The 18,085-nt window shown below is 45.0% G+C and overlaps 1 protein-coding gene across 5 annotated transcripts in view; it reads right to left on the bottom strand.

The window, feature by feature from the left end:
* NGLY1 (N-glycanase 1) overlaps positions 1–18,085 on the bottom strand; it is a 125,259-nt gene that overhangs the window by 91,888 nt on the left and 15,286 nt on the right. For all 5 annotated transcript variants that reach the window (XM_029589439.1, XM_029589441.1, XM_029589444.1 and 2 more), the window contains one exon: positions 14,314–14,428. In XM_029589439.1, the coding sequence (XP_029445299.1) occupies positions 14,314–14,428 (115 nt within the window). The remainder of the gene's footprint in view (positions 1–14,313; positions 14,429–18,085) is intronic.

Raw genomic sequence — 18,085 nt, 5'->3', positions numbered from 1 at the left:
CCTTTAAAAGGGAAGGAACCCAGCTGAGACTTAACGAGACATCAGCGGACCAATTTCGTAGCCAAAGGAGCCTCCTGGCTGATACTGCTGTGGACATCATACGCGATGAGGTGCAGAGGAGATCATACAAAGCATCTGCAGTGTAAGCCACTGCCGCCTCCATACGTTCCGCCTGTTCTGCCTTCGCCGGTGGAAGTTCCTGAGCCGTAAACAACTGTTGTACCCATCTAAGGGTCGCTCTCTGCATGAGACTAGTGCAGACCGCTGCTCGAACGCAGAGCACGGACACCTCAAAAATCCTTTTAAGCAGAACCTCCAGTCTTCTATCCTGAAGATCCTTAAGCGCTGCCGCCCCCGTTACCGGGATTGTTGTGTGCTTAGTGATTGCCGAAATGGCCGCGTCCACCTTAGGGATCCTAAGAAGATCCAACGACTCCTCCGGAAGCGGATAAAGCTTCTCCATAGCCCTACTGACCCGCAGGCTGGATTCCGGGGCATCCCATTCCCGGGTCATAAGCTGCAAAAGCATCGGATGAAAAGGAAAAATGCTAGGTAGAGTCCTAAGACCCGACAGCACAGGATCCCCCGAGGAAGACTCAGCCAAGGGCTGCGGAGCCTGAATATCCAATTCTGACAGCACATGTGGGATCAAAGGGTCCAGCTCCTCCCTACGAAACAATCTGAGCACTCGCGGATCATCCCCTTCCAGTGGAGCGGATTTGTCAACGTCATCAGATGTGACTGCAGCGGGAGGATCCTGTGACGCGATATCTGAGGGGTCAGCGAGTGGTGACGCCGCCAGGTCTAGTACTAGACGAACCGCTTGGACTCTTGGTGTGGCTGGACCCTCAGCAAGCTTAGGGACCTTCGGTGAAGGAAATTCCTGCAAAGTTAAATCAGCTTCTGCCTCCATATAGGCTTTGTGCAACAACAGAACAAATTGCGATGAAAAAGGGTACTGTCGTTTTAAGGCGCCCCCCCCCCCCCCCCCCGGGGAGGTTTGGGCAGGGAGGAGAATCAGTAATCAAATCTGAAGGTCTTACAGGACTCAAACTGGGAGGAGAGAGCTGAGGAGGTAAATCCCCTCCCCCCGAGCTGTGCACTGCTTCAGAGCCTGGAGGGGGCAAGATGGCCGCCGTTCCGTGCTGATCGGGAACGGGGCAGGCTGATGACGGAAACCCTGCAGAGCCCTGCCTGCACTTTGCGACCACGTGGTAAGTTCTCCTCTGCCTTCTATAGGGATTTCTGATAGCCCCTCTCCGCCGGGAATGCATCGGGAGCAGAGGCAGTCACGGGAGAACCGTGCTGCCGGCTCCCCGCAGGCAGAGCACCGTTATCCACGTGGCATTTGTTAGCAAGCCGTGCTGAGCAAATAAAAGGATACTTAAGAATATCCCTTCCGGAGACTCGGGCTGCCTGCCGACTTTTTTTTTTTTCTTTCAAAAAACGCTCTTAATCAACCAGGGGAAGGTAAAATCGTCCTTGGGTCCGAGCAAATCGACAGGGGCTCCCACCAGAGGAATCTATGCGTCTCTGGACTTGCACTCCAGAAGAAACTTCACTCCTTCTGCTATTTCCTTTACTGTTTTTTTTTTAATTGTTGATCTAGCCAAGGTCATTAAAAAAGAAGATCTCTGTTCTTATTAATGAGCTATAATATACTCTCTTTTTTTTTTTTAAAAGATCAGGACTGCAGGTTCTGTCACCCTCATCTGCTGGAGTCAGAGAAATACTGAAGGATCGCAGGTGGCACACCAGACTAAGAGGAGGCGCCTTTTCAGTTTCTTCTCTGACTCCATCTGCTGGAAGGGAGACACAACCAGCGGTCTAGACTGATCTTGGTACGTACAGGGAACCATTTTTATCCTTGAACATCATAAATTGGTCAAGGTTTCACGACATACAAAATGATTAAGTATGATAATTCTGAAAGTACTGTGATCTGAAAAAGAATGCAGATATTTGGATAATCTGAATCCAACTAGAAATGATGGGAGAGGTTTAAAATGGTGATCCGAAACAGCAATCTCTTTGCTTATCTCAGTTTATCACTGCAGAGGCGTTAAAACTATTCAAGAAGTCTGAAAATAGAACACAGTGTCTATATTTTACCATAGACTTGAAAGTTTAAATTCTGTCCTGCAGGCACACCTAATCAGTCTGGTTTTCAAGTTATACATTATAAAAATGAATGAGATTGGAATACATTAGTGACACACTGCATAAAAATGTATCTCATGCTTATTTCTCTGAGGCTATCCTAAAAACTAGGCTGGTTAGGTGTGCTTACAGGACTGGATTAGGAAAAATAGAACTAGGTAATGCCCAGCATTTGAAGAGCAATAGTGGCTATTTCTGCATTGTGCATTCAGTAGAAAAGGGAATACAGTACCTGCATATATGGTGGGGAGAAGAAACAAAACTACTATAGCACTGTGTATGCCGTGTAGCATTACACAACTGTTAAGTAGTAGTACTCGAGACTCTAGCTATGGGATCTGTTGCTGGGGTTCAAAAGAGGACTGGGCAAGTTCTTGAAGAAAAAGTCCATAAATAGTTATTAGACATGGGAAAGCCAGTGCTTATTCCTGGATGTGAGATATAAAAAATAAATCAACCGCTTATTGCGGCGGTTACTACCCCTAACTAATCAAGCTTGATATTTCACTTGGATGCAGCTCCATCACTGTTCTCTGCATTAATGGTGGGGGTGGAAGGGTAATAGAACCAAAGAGCTAAGAGAAACAGATAAGTATGAGAAAAAAAATGTGTGAAGCTTGCTGGGCAGACTGGATGGGCCGTTTGGTCTTCTTCTGCCGTCATTTCTATGTTTCTATATTTGAAATCTGATGGGTTCTTGTGAACCTGATTGGCCACTATTGAAGACTGGATGTTGGGCTCGATGGACCTTAATCTGACCCAGCATGGCACTTCTTATGTACTTAAGAGACCTAACAAGTTTTGCCTGTTGAAGTTACCCCACTACATACTGCCCTCCGGCCATCCTAAACTGCTACACAAGCTACTAGGACTACTTGGAGATAGTATTGAAGTTTTAAGACCTCTCTCTAAGCAACCTGAGATGTGTAGCTTTGACAAAATTAGAACGACTACTGAAAGTTAAGAGCACTACTTGCTCAGAAAGCATCCTTGATGGCTTGACATGCTTAGATTACTTTTGTGGTGCTCAAACTTTAATCATAAGAAATTGCCATCCTGGGTCCATCAAGCCCAGCAGCCTGTTTCCAATCATGGAATCTCTTTAATGAACCATAGCCCCCCAAAAAAAATCACAATTCATGAGAATCTGCTCTTATTTTTTTAATTTCACCTCTATTTTGATCCCCCAGAATCTCACTTGCAGGCTCTATAAATGGAAGCAGCCATTATGGCTTTGAAAGAGGGCATGGATTTAGTGAGGGAATACAGATACACAGAGATGCAGGGAAATTGTTAGTATGTAAGTGTGTTGGGGGGGGGGGGGGGTTATAGACAGACAAAGGTAGAAGGAAAGGGGGAAGAGGCAGGAGTTGGTTACAAATACACTGACGTGGAGGGAAAAAGTGTGGGAAGGGAGAGGAATAGGCAGACAGGGCTACTTTGTTTGGCAATGACAGAGAATGGAAGACTTCGGGGAAGATCGGTCTCAAATCTCTCCTTGCTAAGTAATATCATAGAGAAGGTGGTGGTTTCTCCAACTTTCAAATTATCTATATACCATCAGTGCCTTGAACCCCTACCAATTTGGTTTCTTATCATACCACAGCACCGAACACATACTAATCAACCTGGTGGATGAACTCCAGCTATGCCTGGATCATGGACAATAAGGAATATTAATACTCCTGAATCTCTCAGAAGCCTTTGACATAACAGACCACAGCCTACTCATCTTCAGACTGAGTGGCCTAGGAGTGGCACGCTCGGCTCAGCCCTTGCCTGGCCCATATCTTTCCCATCTGTAGCTCTGGGAACAGCTCTAAATCTCTTGCCCTCTCCTGTGGTTACCACAAGGCTCCATTTTTTCCCCTACACTGTTCAACCTCTACACAGCCTCCACTGGGTAAGCTCATCAGAGCCTGTAAAACCTCATACTACTCTTATGCAGATGACAAACAGCTGCTGATCAGAAATGTTTGGAGTGGGGAAAAAAAGAACTCAACCTCCCAAAAGTCCTCATCGATGGAATCCTACTGTTCTTCAGTTCTCAAGTATGGAGTTTAGGTTTTATTTATTTTAAAACATTTGTATCCTGCCTTGTTTCCTGTCTGAGGAGAGTAACCACGATGAACATAAAGTTGAGTACATAAAACAAAGGACAAAAGACTAACATGGTATCAGCTGGAAAAAACTAGCTGGTTAGACAGGCTACAGATGGACTCACAATTCACAACCAAAGCTCAGATCAAATCAGAGTCTAAAACAGTTTTTTCCATCTCCGCCATCTTTAATCCCTTCTAGTTGACAACACCTTTGCAAGTCATCCAGTTCTCCAGGTTTAGGTAATCTCTCACCTGGATTACTACAGCTCCCTCTATGCCAGTATCACCAACACCCTAAATCACTGACTGCAGCTCATACAAAACTATGTGGCTCACATGATAGCGAAAGCTAAGAAATTTGAACACATAATCCCCGTTCTAAAACTCCAACACTGGCTCCCAGGACTCTATTGCACTAAATTCAAAAACTATTAGTCCTGGCCTATAAAACATTCAAAAGCCTGGCACCAACCTACCTCGTGAAAGCTCAAAGCCTATACGCCTGCCCATGCACTGTACTCTCAAACCCAGGCACGTCTGGAGCTACCATTCCCAACAATCATGGGCCTCACTAACACCAGGAAGAAAACCTTTACAGGTTCAGTCCCAACACTGTGGAACTCCCTACCATTACCTGTCAGACATACCGAGATTTAACAGCCTTCAGGAAATGGGTAAAATCATGGCTCTTTGAAGCAGCGTGTCACAATCAGGCATGCTACATGCAGGTATTCCCCCAGCAGGGGCGGTACAGGGCTCTATGGCAGAGTAGGGCAGGGTTTTCTGCCTGGCTGGCCACCTCCCCCTTTTGTTGAGCCCACTGGTTCTGGCAGTCAGCAGGACTTCTCTGGCAGGGTGCATGGCAGGCTGTGTTCAAGCAAAGTCGGTGTCCAGGCAGAGGTTGGCACAGACAGAGAACAGCAAAGCAAGGGCAAAAGTCAGTCCATGTCAACAACAGATTAGGCTGAGAGAGGCTGACTGGGAGGCAAAGCAGGACAGAGAAACAAAGCTGGGTGGAGAGGAAAGGCTAGACAGAGCAGGAGCACGGAGGGACAAGATAGGAACAGGGTAAAACACACAGGCAGGAACAAGGTAAAACAAGGGCTAAACTGGAATAGGAGTTCAAGGCAGGGTACAAACAGGCTAGATAGGCCACCAGGAGGCCTGGACAAGACAGGGGCAAGACAGGGAACACACAGACAGGATAGGCCTCTGGGAAGTCTAGACAGGCATAAGAACAAGGCACGGAAAAGTCTAGGCCACTAGGAGACCTAGACAGGACACAGGAGTGCCACAGGGAGGTCCACAGGAACAGAAGGGCCACTGAGCGACCCACAGGAAACCAAACAGACAGGTGAGGAACACAGGAACAAAAGAACAAGAAGGCCACTTGTTTGGCCGAGGTCCTAATTAAGTCACACAAAGTGTCTGCCATAACACTATCCCTGATTCTACCATGGCAGATTCCACATCTGTATCAGCCTTTAATTCATCTTTACCTACACGCCATTGCTGTAGCCATTTCACCATTGCTCTGGCTACATATCCCCCCACATACTGTCACCTGCAAAGATAGTCTGGCTAACTCAAAAGGACCTCTTTTAAGAGAGATTCTATCTTCCAGTCTTGTGTGTCCTTGAGGGCTGTGCCTCCTATTGGAATCATGGATTTCCTCGTCACTGCTGTGACCAAAGTGTCCACTTTTGGAACTTTGAGCTGTGTCTGGGGCCTTCAATAATGCCATAATCATTTCTCTGATGATCGAATTAAGAGGAAAAGCTCTGACTGGTTTCTTAACCCCAACAAGGATCAGGTATCTATGATCTTTATCCTTTTTTTTTTATCTCCTCAGTTAAGTCCAATGAGTGTTCTAATTCAGCTATGGAGTGTAGCAAATTCTTCCTTGGCATCATTGCTTTCATGCTGATCACCTTTTCCCATGAGTCCTCTTTGGAGCCCTGCGGATATCCCAAATCCTCTGTGCTCTGGCTCCAACGACCATGATTCAAGAGGGAGAACCCTCAATAAGAACTCTGGGGACTGAAATATTTTCTTCCTCAGTAGGGCCCTTTTAGCCCATGTTTCCTGATCCTTGGGGTGCCTGGGGATAATCTAGGGCTTCTGCTTCCAGCACCTGCCTTACTTTTCATCTCCCTGTATGCCATGGATATCAGGATGATGAACTCTGTGGAGAACTCCATCTCTCCCTCACTCTCTCCTAGGCCCAGGTCCCTAGCACCTCCATGTGTCTGAATCGGGTCTCTCTCACATTCTGTGTGGATGTCATTGCCCCAGTCTGGGGACCTTCTCTGGGCTGCTGCCCCCTGGACTCCCTGCTGCATGCGTGTTGGCTCCTCCCCCAACAATGCAATAATGGTAGTGGACCTTTGTGTTGTGGCATGGTTGATGCAGCTTGGTAGGTGAACCTACTAGGCCCACTGACAGCTGGCGGATGTGCCTTAGGCTAGGACAGAAATGGACCTTCACCTATACCAGCGTTTGGGTTCCAGGGGTTGGCAGCATTTAGGTGACAGTCCCACTGGGCAGCCAAAGAAAGAGTCTGGGGCAGGCAGAGGTCTGGGCAGGCAATGATCAGGCAGTTACCAGGGTCGGGCCAAGGGTCAGGGCAGCAAGCAGTGGAGTAAGGTCCGTGGCAGGCAGCAGGCAAGAGAGTAGTCCAGGACCAGATGCAGAGGTCAATACCAGACAGGCAAACAAACGAGTGAGACAGGGCAAGGGTAGAAGTAAAGCAAGATGGAGTGGAAGAGACAGGGCAGGATCAGGAACACTTCAGGAGAGCATCATGCACTGCTAAAGCAGGAGGACCTGTTGCTGAGGTACTGGCTGAAAATGTGGCTGGATTTTAAATCACCAGCCGATGCTGATGTCATCTCCTGGTGCCTCGACTATTTTCCCTTTGTGGGGCTTTTATCTGTGCGCACGTGCCTATGGAAGCCAGTGGGGTAGAAGGGATGGTGGCCAAACTTTACAGACATGCCTTTCATGTTTGAACTGCTGATGCAGGCTCCTGCCTTCAATGGTACCGGCTATTTCTGCTTTTTTATGGATGCCTCCAGCGTGTCGCACTGCACACAGAATGAGTCCGCTATTGAGCTCTGTAACTATTCTTTTAGGTATGCATTTCCTGCCTCTTTGCCAGCATCGCTTCATGGGGGTCGGGGTTGAGAGGAGGCCATTTGTGCTGCGTCTCCTCAGCAATCCTCTCTCTGCACTGCCTTGCTTTCTCTTTTCTTTTTCTATTTTTGGTCCAGCTCTATGTGAGCAATGGACCAGGCCAAATTGGGATGGACTTCAAGAAGGAAGAACAACTGTTGACCCTTTGCAACTGGTTCCTTCCCTTTGCTTTCCCTTGTTCCTTTTTGTTGTTGTTCCCGCTATGCTAAACCAGCCACTATCAGCTGAAGGCAGAAAACTATGGACTCCATATCCTGCTATCTCAGAATACGTAGGCTGACATCAGGAAGAAAAAGGAAGAGGTTCTCTGCCTCTATCTGCTGATGAATGAGTGTAATCCCACTTGTCTGGACTGGTGTGGCAGGATGAAGAGGAAATAAAATTGAAATGAAATGGTATTCTGGGGTATTTTGAAACTTCTATAGTGTAATAAGGCCATACTAAGAACTCTGGAAAACAACATGTGGCTCCAAAGTCTCAGGTTCATCTTGGATAATTATGGAAAAAAATATCACTACTAATAATAAATCTCATAAGAACATACAACTTGCCATACTGGGTCAGACCAAAGGTCCATCAAGCCCAGTTTCCTGTTTCCAACAGTGGCCAATCCAAGTCACAAGTAGCTGGCAGGATCTCAAGGGCTAGACAGAGTCTATGCTGCTTATCCCAGGGATACACAGTGGATTTTTGCAACTTCATCTTAATAATGGATTATGGACTTTTCCTCCAGGAACTTGTCCAAACCTTTTTAAACGCAACTATGCTCTGTCCAAAGGGACAGAGACAGGATGGAGGTGGTCCAGAGAAGGGCGACCAAAAAGGTGGATGGTATTCATAAAATGACTTATGAGGAGAGATTGAAGAACCTAAATATGTATACCCTGGAGGAGAGGAGGAGAAGGGGTGATATGATACAGACTTTCAGATACTTGAAAGGTTTCAATGATCCATGGTCAACAACAAACTTTTTCCGTTGGAAAATAATCAGTAGAACTAGGTGTCACGATTTGAAACTCCAGGGAGGAAGACTCAGAACCAATGTCAGGAAGTATTTCTTCAAGGCTAGGGTGGTGGATGCCTGGAATGCCCTTCCGGAGGAAGTGGTAAAGACTAAAACTGTGAAGGATTTCAAAGGGGCATGGGATAAACACTGTGGATCCATAAAGGCTAGATAATGTGAATGAAGCGAAGAGCCATGGGGGTGGCTTGCTGGAATGGGGCTGCTACCTGGTAATTACTACCATTACTCAATAAGCCTTCACATTGTTAATGCAACTCCAACATTGCTCTCTGCTTCAACGGCAAGGAGAAATGTGAAAAAGAGGATTTGCATTCAGATAACAACCAACAAGGACTGAACTATACAGTCTGGGTAAACAAATAAGCGTTGGGGTAGCTTGCTTATTGCGGCGGTTACTACCCTAAACCAATTAAGCCTGATACTTCAACGGCAGGGAGAAATGTGGAAAAGAGGATTTGCATTCAGACAACATCCAACAAGGCATGGATCTGTGCAGTCTGGGTAAACAAGCATTGGGGTAACTTGCTTGATGCGGCGGTTACTACCCTTAACCATTAAGCCTTACGATTCACCTTTGGTGCACTCTCTGCATCAACAGTGAAAGGGGGGGGGGGGGGGGCAGGAAATTTGAATCAAACAGTTACCAACAAGGGCCCTGAACTTGGTGGCCGGTGAAACAGATAAGCATGTGAAAATAAGTGTGGGAGCTTGCTGGGCAGACTAGATGGGCCGTTTGGTCTTTTTCTGCCGTAATTTCTATGTATCTATGTATAATAGCTTTTGCCACAAGACGAGTGAGAGTCTGGCTCCCACGATTGGTACGCAATGGACAAGCGGTACCGGGGAATGAACCGGCAGTATCTCATTGAGAGGCCTTGGCCCCCGCCGCCGCCTGCGGGGTACCTGGTCTGCCAAAACGTCTGCCGCGAAAGGACTGAGACCAAGACTGTTGTCTGTTGGAACTTGTGCGAAAGGATGACCCGGACGACCGCGCCGGCCTGGGTCGTTTACCACTACGGAACCGTGACCAAGCCGCAAAAGATCCTCTTGACCTGGGCTTGTCCTCCGGCAGTTTATGAACCTTGTTCTCTCCCAGAGACTGGATCATGTCCTCCAAGTCCTTGCCGAATAACAGCTTCCCTTTGAAAGGAAGCGAACCAAGATGGGCCTTGGACGACACATCTGCAGCCCAATTCTGAAGCCAGAGGAGCCGCCGCGCGTCTACTGCAGAAACCATGGATCTGGCCGACGTGCGCAGATCATAAAGAGCATCAGCGCTATAGGCGATGACTGCCTCCAGCTGATTTGCCTGGCAGCCTCCTCAGAGAGGTCGGAATTGGCTTGGAGTTGCTGTGCCCATCGAAGACCGGCACGTAATGCAAAATTACTGCACATCGCTGCCTGGACCTCCAGCATTGAGACTTCAAACACCTTCTTGAGCTGCAGCTCTAGCTTTCTGTCCTGTAAATCCTTGAGAGCTGTTGCTCCCGTAATGGGGATTGTGGACCTCTTAGTAACAGCCGATACTGCTGCATCCACCTTAGGGACACGTAGCAGCTCTAAAGCGTCCCCCGGAAGGAGATATAACTTGTCCATAGCCTTACTTACCTTTAGTCCCAAATCTGGGGTGTCCCATTCTCGGAACAGAAGATCTGTAGTTGAGAATTGAAACGGGAAGGAAACCGTAGGACCTCTGAGACATAAGACAGGCTCCATAGCTCCTAGCCGGGACTCCCCCGGCGGCGTCTCCATGCCTAGCTCCTGTAGGATTGCCGGAATAAGTGGAGACAGCTAATCCTTCTTTAAGAGATGAACTACCTTTGGATCATCCCCTTCCATCGCCTGAGATCCCTGCCACAAACTGGTGGGGGATCCGCGTCACCCTCAGCCCCCCCCGGGGCTTAAGCGGCGGATCTTGCTCATCCTGAGAAGTAGAGTCTGAATCCATCTCCACCGGTATGAACCGTAAGGGCCTCTTACCCCTATTTGGGTCAGGACCCGCAGCTGACCTGTCCCTCTTCCTAGTCCCCCGGGCATGCGGCGTCAGCAAAGGCCTCTCAGAGACTTGCTTCTTTCCCAGCTTTCTTTCTCTGAAGGCATTGTGCATCAATAACACAAATTCAGAGGAAAAGGAAGATTCTGAGGATGAATCCGTAGCCCCCTCAGGGCTCTCCTCGTAAACGGGAGAGGCTGCACCCGTAAGAGTACCCCCCCCCCCGGCAGGAATCTGTTGTGGAGAGAGCAAGGGGGGTAAAATTCCCTCCCCCATTGCTGCCCGCGTGGCCTCCCAAAATGTGCTCAAAATGGCTTCCGTTCCCACGCTTAGAGGGAACGGGTCTGCTGACAACAAGCCACTCGTCCCTGCACACGCTGCGGAACGTAAAGCTCAACCCCAGAGCAAAACGGAGGATTCTTTGTCCCCATGCACGCAATCAGAACAGAGGCCGTCCCTCGACAAACGTGAGCGCGACGAGCCACATGCGTGGCAGGAAGAGCCCCAAGGCATCGCAGGCCCGCCGAAAATAAAAGGAAACAATGGCGAAATAAAGTGAAAATTCAGCCGCTCAGCCCCCCCGATAACCCTCACTAAGTTTCGGAGAGCCGGCGCGCACCAGAAAAAATAAAGACAGTTTTTGTTTTTTTTTAATAAAGGCTATACCAACTTGCCGTGTGCTGTCCCCAGTTCTGGAAGACAGGTCCTGCTCCTGTGGGGGTGAGTGAGCCGGGCTCCCCGGTATCGCCCCTGTGCTGCTGTAAACTGAAGGATCAGGGTCCTCGACCCTTAGCAGTGGCCTCAACCAAAGGGGATGGTCCTCTCAGGACTTAGCAACCCTCTGGGAGGCACACAGAACCACTGATGGGGGAGGGACTTACAGCTAATTAAAACTCTTTTTTTTTTTAAAGAAACAGCTAACCAAAAGCTCAAACCCTGACTACACTCCTGCACTATCAAACCTGCAGCAACCAGGGAAACAGAAGAGACTGTGGGTTTTGCACCTCCGCCATCTGCTGGAGACAGAGTAAGACTGAGGGACTGTGGGTGGCACCTTGGTATATATGCCAGGGTTGTTTGAAAAAAACTTCTCTGTCTCCATCTGCTGGAGGGGAGGCAAAACCCAGGTGTCTGGACTGATCCGGGTACGTACAGGGAAAGAGGATTTACATTCAGACAACATCCAACAAGGCATGGATCTGTGCAGTCTGGGTAAACAAGCATCGGGGTAACTTGCTTGATGCGGCGGTTACTACCCTTAACCATTAAGCCTTACAATTCACCTTTGATGCAACTCCAACATTACTCTCTGCATCAACGGTGGGGGGGGGGGGCAGGACATTCGAATCAAACAATTACCAACAAGGGCCCTGAACTTGGTGGTCGGTGAAACAGATAAGTATGGGAAAATAAGTGTGGGAGCTTGCTGGGCAGACTAGATGGGCCGTTTGGTCTTTTTCTGCCGTCCTTTCTATGTATAATAGTTTTTGCCACATCCTTTAGCAACGAATTCCAGAGCTTAATTATGCGTTGATTAAAAATATTTTCTCTTATTAGTTTTAAATGATTTATCTAGTAGCTTCATTGAGTCCCTTAGTCTTTGTACTTTTTCAAAAAGTAAACAATCGATTAACGTTTTCTCGTTCCACTCCACTCTTTTTTTTTATAGACCTCTATCATATCCCCCCTAGCCATCTCTTCTCCAAGATGAAGTGTCCTAACCTCTTTAGCCTTTTCTCAAAGGGAACTCATTCCATTCCCTTTATCATTTTGATTGCCCTTCTCTCTACCTCTTCTCATTCTGCTATATCTTTTTTGAGATGTGGTGACCAGAATTGCCCACAATACTCAAGATGGAGTAGTATCATGGATCGATACAAAAGCATTATGATATTCTCTGTTTTATTCTCCATTCCCTTCTCCAGTTAATGAAAACAATATTGCCATTGATTGGAAACATTCTGAAGAGTTTGCCTCATTTTTTAAAGGTAAAATTGCAAAGGTATGTAATAGTTTCAATTTAACTACTGTGCCAGCTGCTAACAAATTCTGTATCTAGTCTCTCTGCCTACTTTGTGAAACTGTTTTATTCAGCATCCTGGGATGAGATCAATAGCATTATTGCTAAATTTAATCCCTCTTTTTGCCCTCTGAATAGTTGCCCTCCTACTCTTTAAAATGTCAGGATTTTAGGTCAGTATATTGCAAACACTGTCAATCTCTCCTTAATAAAGGGAGTGATGCTCTCAGATTTGAAAAGAGCCTCCCTTCAGACTTTTACTTTTAAAAAAAAAAACTTCCCTTGACCTTCAATTTTTGTTAATCAGTGGGCCATTTCCTCACTACTGTTTTTAGCCAAAAATGTTCTGACTCAGTTGAATGATTTTAGTTCTTGTGGTGCCCAGTCGCTTCAAGGGTCTGCCTTGTCGGTAACCTTGTTTAATATTTATTTGGCTCCTTTTGTGCACCTCATTATCTACTGTTGGTGTTAATTATAAACTGTATGCTGACAATACACAGTTTATAATTCCTAAACAACCATCTTGGCAAGCCACTCTAGACTTTCTTTCTTTATGTCTAAGTTCATTTAAGTCTTGCTTGTCCCATAATCGGTTACTATTAAATTTGGAAAAGACAGATTTTATTAAATAACATTCCTATGCTTGATGCACTGAGTTTCTTTTTGGTGATTTATTTATACCCGTTTCTTCTCAAGTCAAAAACTTAGGTGTGACGCTTGATTATAAGCTTTTGAAGAAACTGCATATTAAATACATTATCAAATCCTCCTTTATCAGATATGACTTCCATTGGGTTTTACAGGCCCTGCTGTTAACAAGTCTGGATTATTGCAACTCTTTGCTGCTTGGTTTGCCTTCTGCTTCCTAGAAAGCTCTTCAAATTGTACAAAACTCTACAACAAGGTTGCTTACTGGCACCAGTGTTTATCAATATATTACACTTGTGTTGAAAGTCCTTCACTGGCTTCCAGCAGAATGGTGAGTAGAAGTACAAAGTAGCGATGCTTATATACAAATTCATTACAAACAATGTCATTGCCCCATGGATTTGTGCCATTTTACGTATTTATGTTCTTGGGCATTCTTTACTTTTGGCAGATAAAAATCTGTTGGAAGTACCATTATATAGAACCGAGAGCATGCCTTCTCAGTTACCAGCCCAGCATTTTGGAAAATCCTGTCAGAGCAATTGTGCCTATTATCTAATTTTACCCTTTTTAAAAAAGCACTAAAAACCTTTTAATCACAGTGGGTCCCACAATCTGGAATGCATTCCCTGAATTCATCTGGCTAACCACCCACACCAAAAGCTTCAAGAAGATCTTAAAAACACATTTATTCCAGTTGGCCTTTTCTCATGCAGTATGAAATGTTTATTAATTATGCTAAATTTTTTGTGCTTGTCCAACATCACACCTGTTTTTCCTTTTTTAGAATTGTATTCCTGTGTTTTATACTTTTTATTGTATTTATTCTTATGTATTTTATTGTGTATGTATTTTAGGTAAGCTGCTTAGAACTGGGATATAGGTGGTATCTAAAGGCCAAAAGATTTGGAGACGATGCATAAGGCCATTTTAACTTTGATTTGGGCAGCAAATAACTATTATTGCTGTGATGTATTTAATGATAAACTTTTTATGTTGTGTTATACTTATAGTTTTATTTTTTTTATATTTTTAACTGTTCTTATGTTGTTTTATGGTTTGATTTTTGAGTTCAGTCTTAACAATTGTGAACGTTTTTTTAAATGTGATCCGCCATAATCATGGGGAATATAAATTGATCAAATAAATAAATAAATTGTATGCTATGCACCTCTTCAAATCCCATTTCGAATAAGCACTCAACTGCTCCTCTGACTGGCAACAGTCTTGTGGAAAAAGATGGACTTCCAATCCTAATAGATCTGTATTTTTCTTCATTTGGACTTCTGGTGAACAAAGAACACACATTAGCACATCACCAAATAATAATAAAAAATATATTTAACATATAACATGTTAAGAAGTCGACAATACATAAAACAAAACAGAAGTACAAGGGTTCGTAACATCATATAAAAAAATGTAGCACAATGAAACCTTCTCGCACAAATTTCATAAATTAACTAATGATACAAAATATAAAAAATAAACGTCAAACTCAGATTTCAGGTAGTGGTGACAAAAATGTAATCATTTACCCCCACTTTACTTACTAAATCTTTTTTTCTTTTTAAATCCTCTTGAAATATTCTGTTATAGTCAAAAAGAATCTCCCTGGTTACCAATCTGCAGTTTGTGCTAGTGTCTCTATTTCTGAATGATGGTCCTTGGGCTGTGACCCCTGAAGCAGGTATTTCTCTTCTGCTGCAACAGGGCCCTTGTCAGCTCTTGCTAACAGCCTGACATCTGGAATGAAAAGTTATAGCTGCCCTTCTTCATTTATGCCTAAGTACAGAGAATACTGTATCAAAAGAACTGTGCAGTCAAGAATCTGCTTGTGAAAAACAGAAAGGACAGCATATCAAAGGTATACAGAGAACTATGCATTTGGGCTACCAAAATGATAAGGGGAATGGAACAACTCCCCTATGAGGAAAGACTAAAGAGGTTAGGACTTTTCAGCTTGGAGAAGAGATGGCTGAGGGGGGATATGATAGAGATGTTTAAAATCATGAGAGGTCTAGAACGGGTAGATGTGAATCGGTTATTTACTCTTTCGGATAATAGAAAGACTAGGAGGCACTCCATGAAGTTAGCATGTGGCACGTTTAAACCTAATCGGAGAAAGTTCTTTTTTACTCAACGCACAATTAAACTCTGGAATTTGTTGCCAGAGGATGTGGTTAGTGCAGTTAGTATAGCTGTGTTTAAAAAAGGATTGGATAAGTTCTTGGAGGAGAAGTCCATTACCTGCTATTAAGTTCACTTAGAGAATAGCCACTGTCATTAGCAATGGTTACATGGAATAGACTTAGTCTTTGGGTACTTGCCAGGTTCTTATGGCCTGTATTGGCCACAGTTGGAAACAGGATGCCGGGCTTGATGGACCCTTGGTCTGACCCAGTATGGCATTTTTTTATGTGATAAGTATACTCTGAATTTTTAGTTACAGCGAGTTTAATTAAAGCTGGTATCCCTTTGCTTTTCATTCATTTTTGCACATATACTGTAGAATTTTGTAGAAAATTAAAAAGAAAAATGTTTGTGCCATTCTGGAGACTGAAACAGAAGAGACATTTTGTCCACAAAAGAGAATGTAAAAAGTTTTTAAAGAGAATTTATTTTATAAAGTAGGGGGAAAAAGATTAAATTTCATGCCAGCACTACTTGAAGTCTATATTGTATGAGAACTATGTCATTTTTTAATTTTATATTCCACCTTTTAGGTGCTTCAAAGCAGATTATATTCAGGTATTGTAGATACCTCAGGGCCTGATTTACCAAGGCTTTTCCTTTATTCTGTCTCTATGGGAAAAATGCTTAGTAAATGAGGCCCTAACTTTGTATCCGAGGCAATGGAAAGTGACAAAACTTCCCAAGGTCACAAGGAGTAGCAGTGGGATTTGAACCCTGGTTTTTCTGCTTCGTAGGCTGCTGCTCTAACCACGAGGCTTCTCCTCCACTCCTTTTCAGTTTGTATTTTGTTGTTTCTGGGAATTTATTAATGTTTATTATAATGAACAAAAAAATGGGGGAAAATCAGTTATAAAAAATTCCTCTCTCAGGAATGTGCTTAACCCTGCTGGATATGCAAAGTCTGTTACTAAAACATCACTTAAAATGTTTCTAGATAATTAAATATCAACACAGAACAATGTGTATTAAATTAAACAGCTGTACATGGCAAAGTCTGAACTGTCTTGTGCAAACAGAACCCCAGGCAGTGTGATTAATTATCTACAACCGGTGGTGTATACTGGTGAAATTACTTACCTGATAATTTCATTTTCCTTAGTGTAGACAGATGGACTCAGGACCAATGGGTATAGTGTGCTCCTGATAGCAGTTGGAGACAGCGTAAGCTGATGTCACAGTATACATACACTGCACAGTATGCAGTGACCCCAGCCTGCCAGTATTCTCTTCAAAAGCAGCTGTGGACAGACTAGCAAAAAACTTGATTAAAAATGATTAAAAATAGGTAACCAGAGCTGTTCTCAACCAATCAAACACTGAACTCATGTAATACATTAGGTACCCCAAGCTAGGGACTGGATGAACACTTACCAGTAATCCCTTGGGACCTAGAACCCTATAGGAGGACTATAGACACACTCATGCAGAGGCTGAGGGCAGGAACCCAAGTCCATCTGTGTACACTAAGGAAAACAAAACTATCAGGTAAGTAATTTCTCCATTTCCTAGGTGTAGACAGATGGACTCAGGACCAGTGGGATGTACCAAAGCTACTCCCCAACTGGATGGGAGCCTGCCCACAGTCCAGTCCACACCACACGTACAAACGCTGCATCTTCCCGGGCCTGCACATCCAGACGATAAAACATGGAAAAAGTGTGCAAGGAGGACCATGTCGCAGATTGGGAGATAACGACAGGAGACCACAAACCAACCTCCACCCATGACACTGCCTGAGCCCTAGTGGAATGAGCCCTAACCTGAGTAGGCAACTGCTTTCCAGCATCCACATATGTGGCCAAGACTACCTCCTTAATCCAGTAAGCTTTGGTCACCCGAAGGAACAGCTCCCGACAAGACAAGGCCTGCAGCTCAGAAAGTTGACACGCTGAACATATAGCCACCAGGAACACAGTCTTCAAGGTCAACAACCACAAGGAAAGGCTACGCAGTAGTCAGAACATAGGGTCCACCAAAAAAATCCAGCACTGTTAAGACTCCACAAGGGAACCGGTAACGTCAAGGGAGGCTGAAGATGCTTCACTCCCTTCAAAAAACAGGCCACATCAGGATGCGATGACAATGAAACCCCATTCACCAGGCCTCTGAATCAGGCGAGAGCTGCAACCTACCCCTTCATGGAATTAAGAGCCAAACCTTTAGTCAACCCATCCTGCAAAAATTCCAGAATGAGAGGAATCTTAACCAAACGATGAAGCACACCCCGCTCCTCACACCAGGCTTCGAAAACTCTCCAAACCCGCACATAAGCCAAGGAAGTGGAGAACTTACAAGCGCAGAGTAAAGTGGTAATCACCACAGACGAATAACCACGCTTTAACAGGTGAGCCCTCTCAAGGGCCAAACTGTAAGACAGAACTGAATTGGATCCTTGGGAAGAACTGGTCCCTGCTGTAACAGATCCATGTGTGGCGGAAGACGAAGGGGGGCCTCCACCAGGAGCTACCATAAATCTGCATACCATGGATGCCTAGGCCAGTCTGGTGCCAGCAGGAGTACTAGCCCCCTGTGGCCTTCGATCTTGTGAATTATCCTGTCCAGCAAAGGCCATGGAGAAAAGGCATACAGCAATCTGTTTTTCGGCCAGACCTGTTTGAGAGCGTCTATTCACAGGGACCTGCGACTGTAGAATTGAGAACCTTCACATTTTGAAAAATCGCCAACATGTCTAGAAATGAAAGGCCCCAGTAATCCACAATCAACTGAAACACCTCAGCTGACAACAT

This window comes from Rhinatrema bivittatum, chromosome 2 (assembly GCF_901001135.1).
Source record: "Rhinatrema bivittatum chromosome 2, aRhiBiv1.1, whole genome shotgun sequence".
NCBI lineage: Eukaryota > Metazoa > Chordata > Amphibia > Gymnophiona > Rhinatrematidae > Rhinatrema > Rhinatrema bivittatum.
The sequence above is the reverse complement of the archived record's forward strand: the minus strand, read 5'-3'. Positions and strand labels throughout refer to the sequence as shown.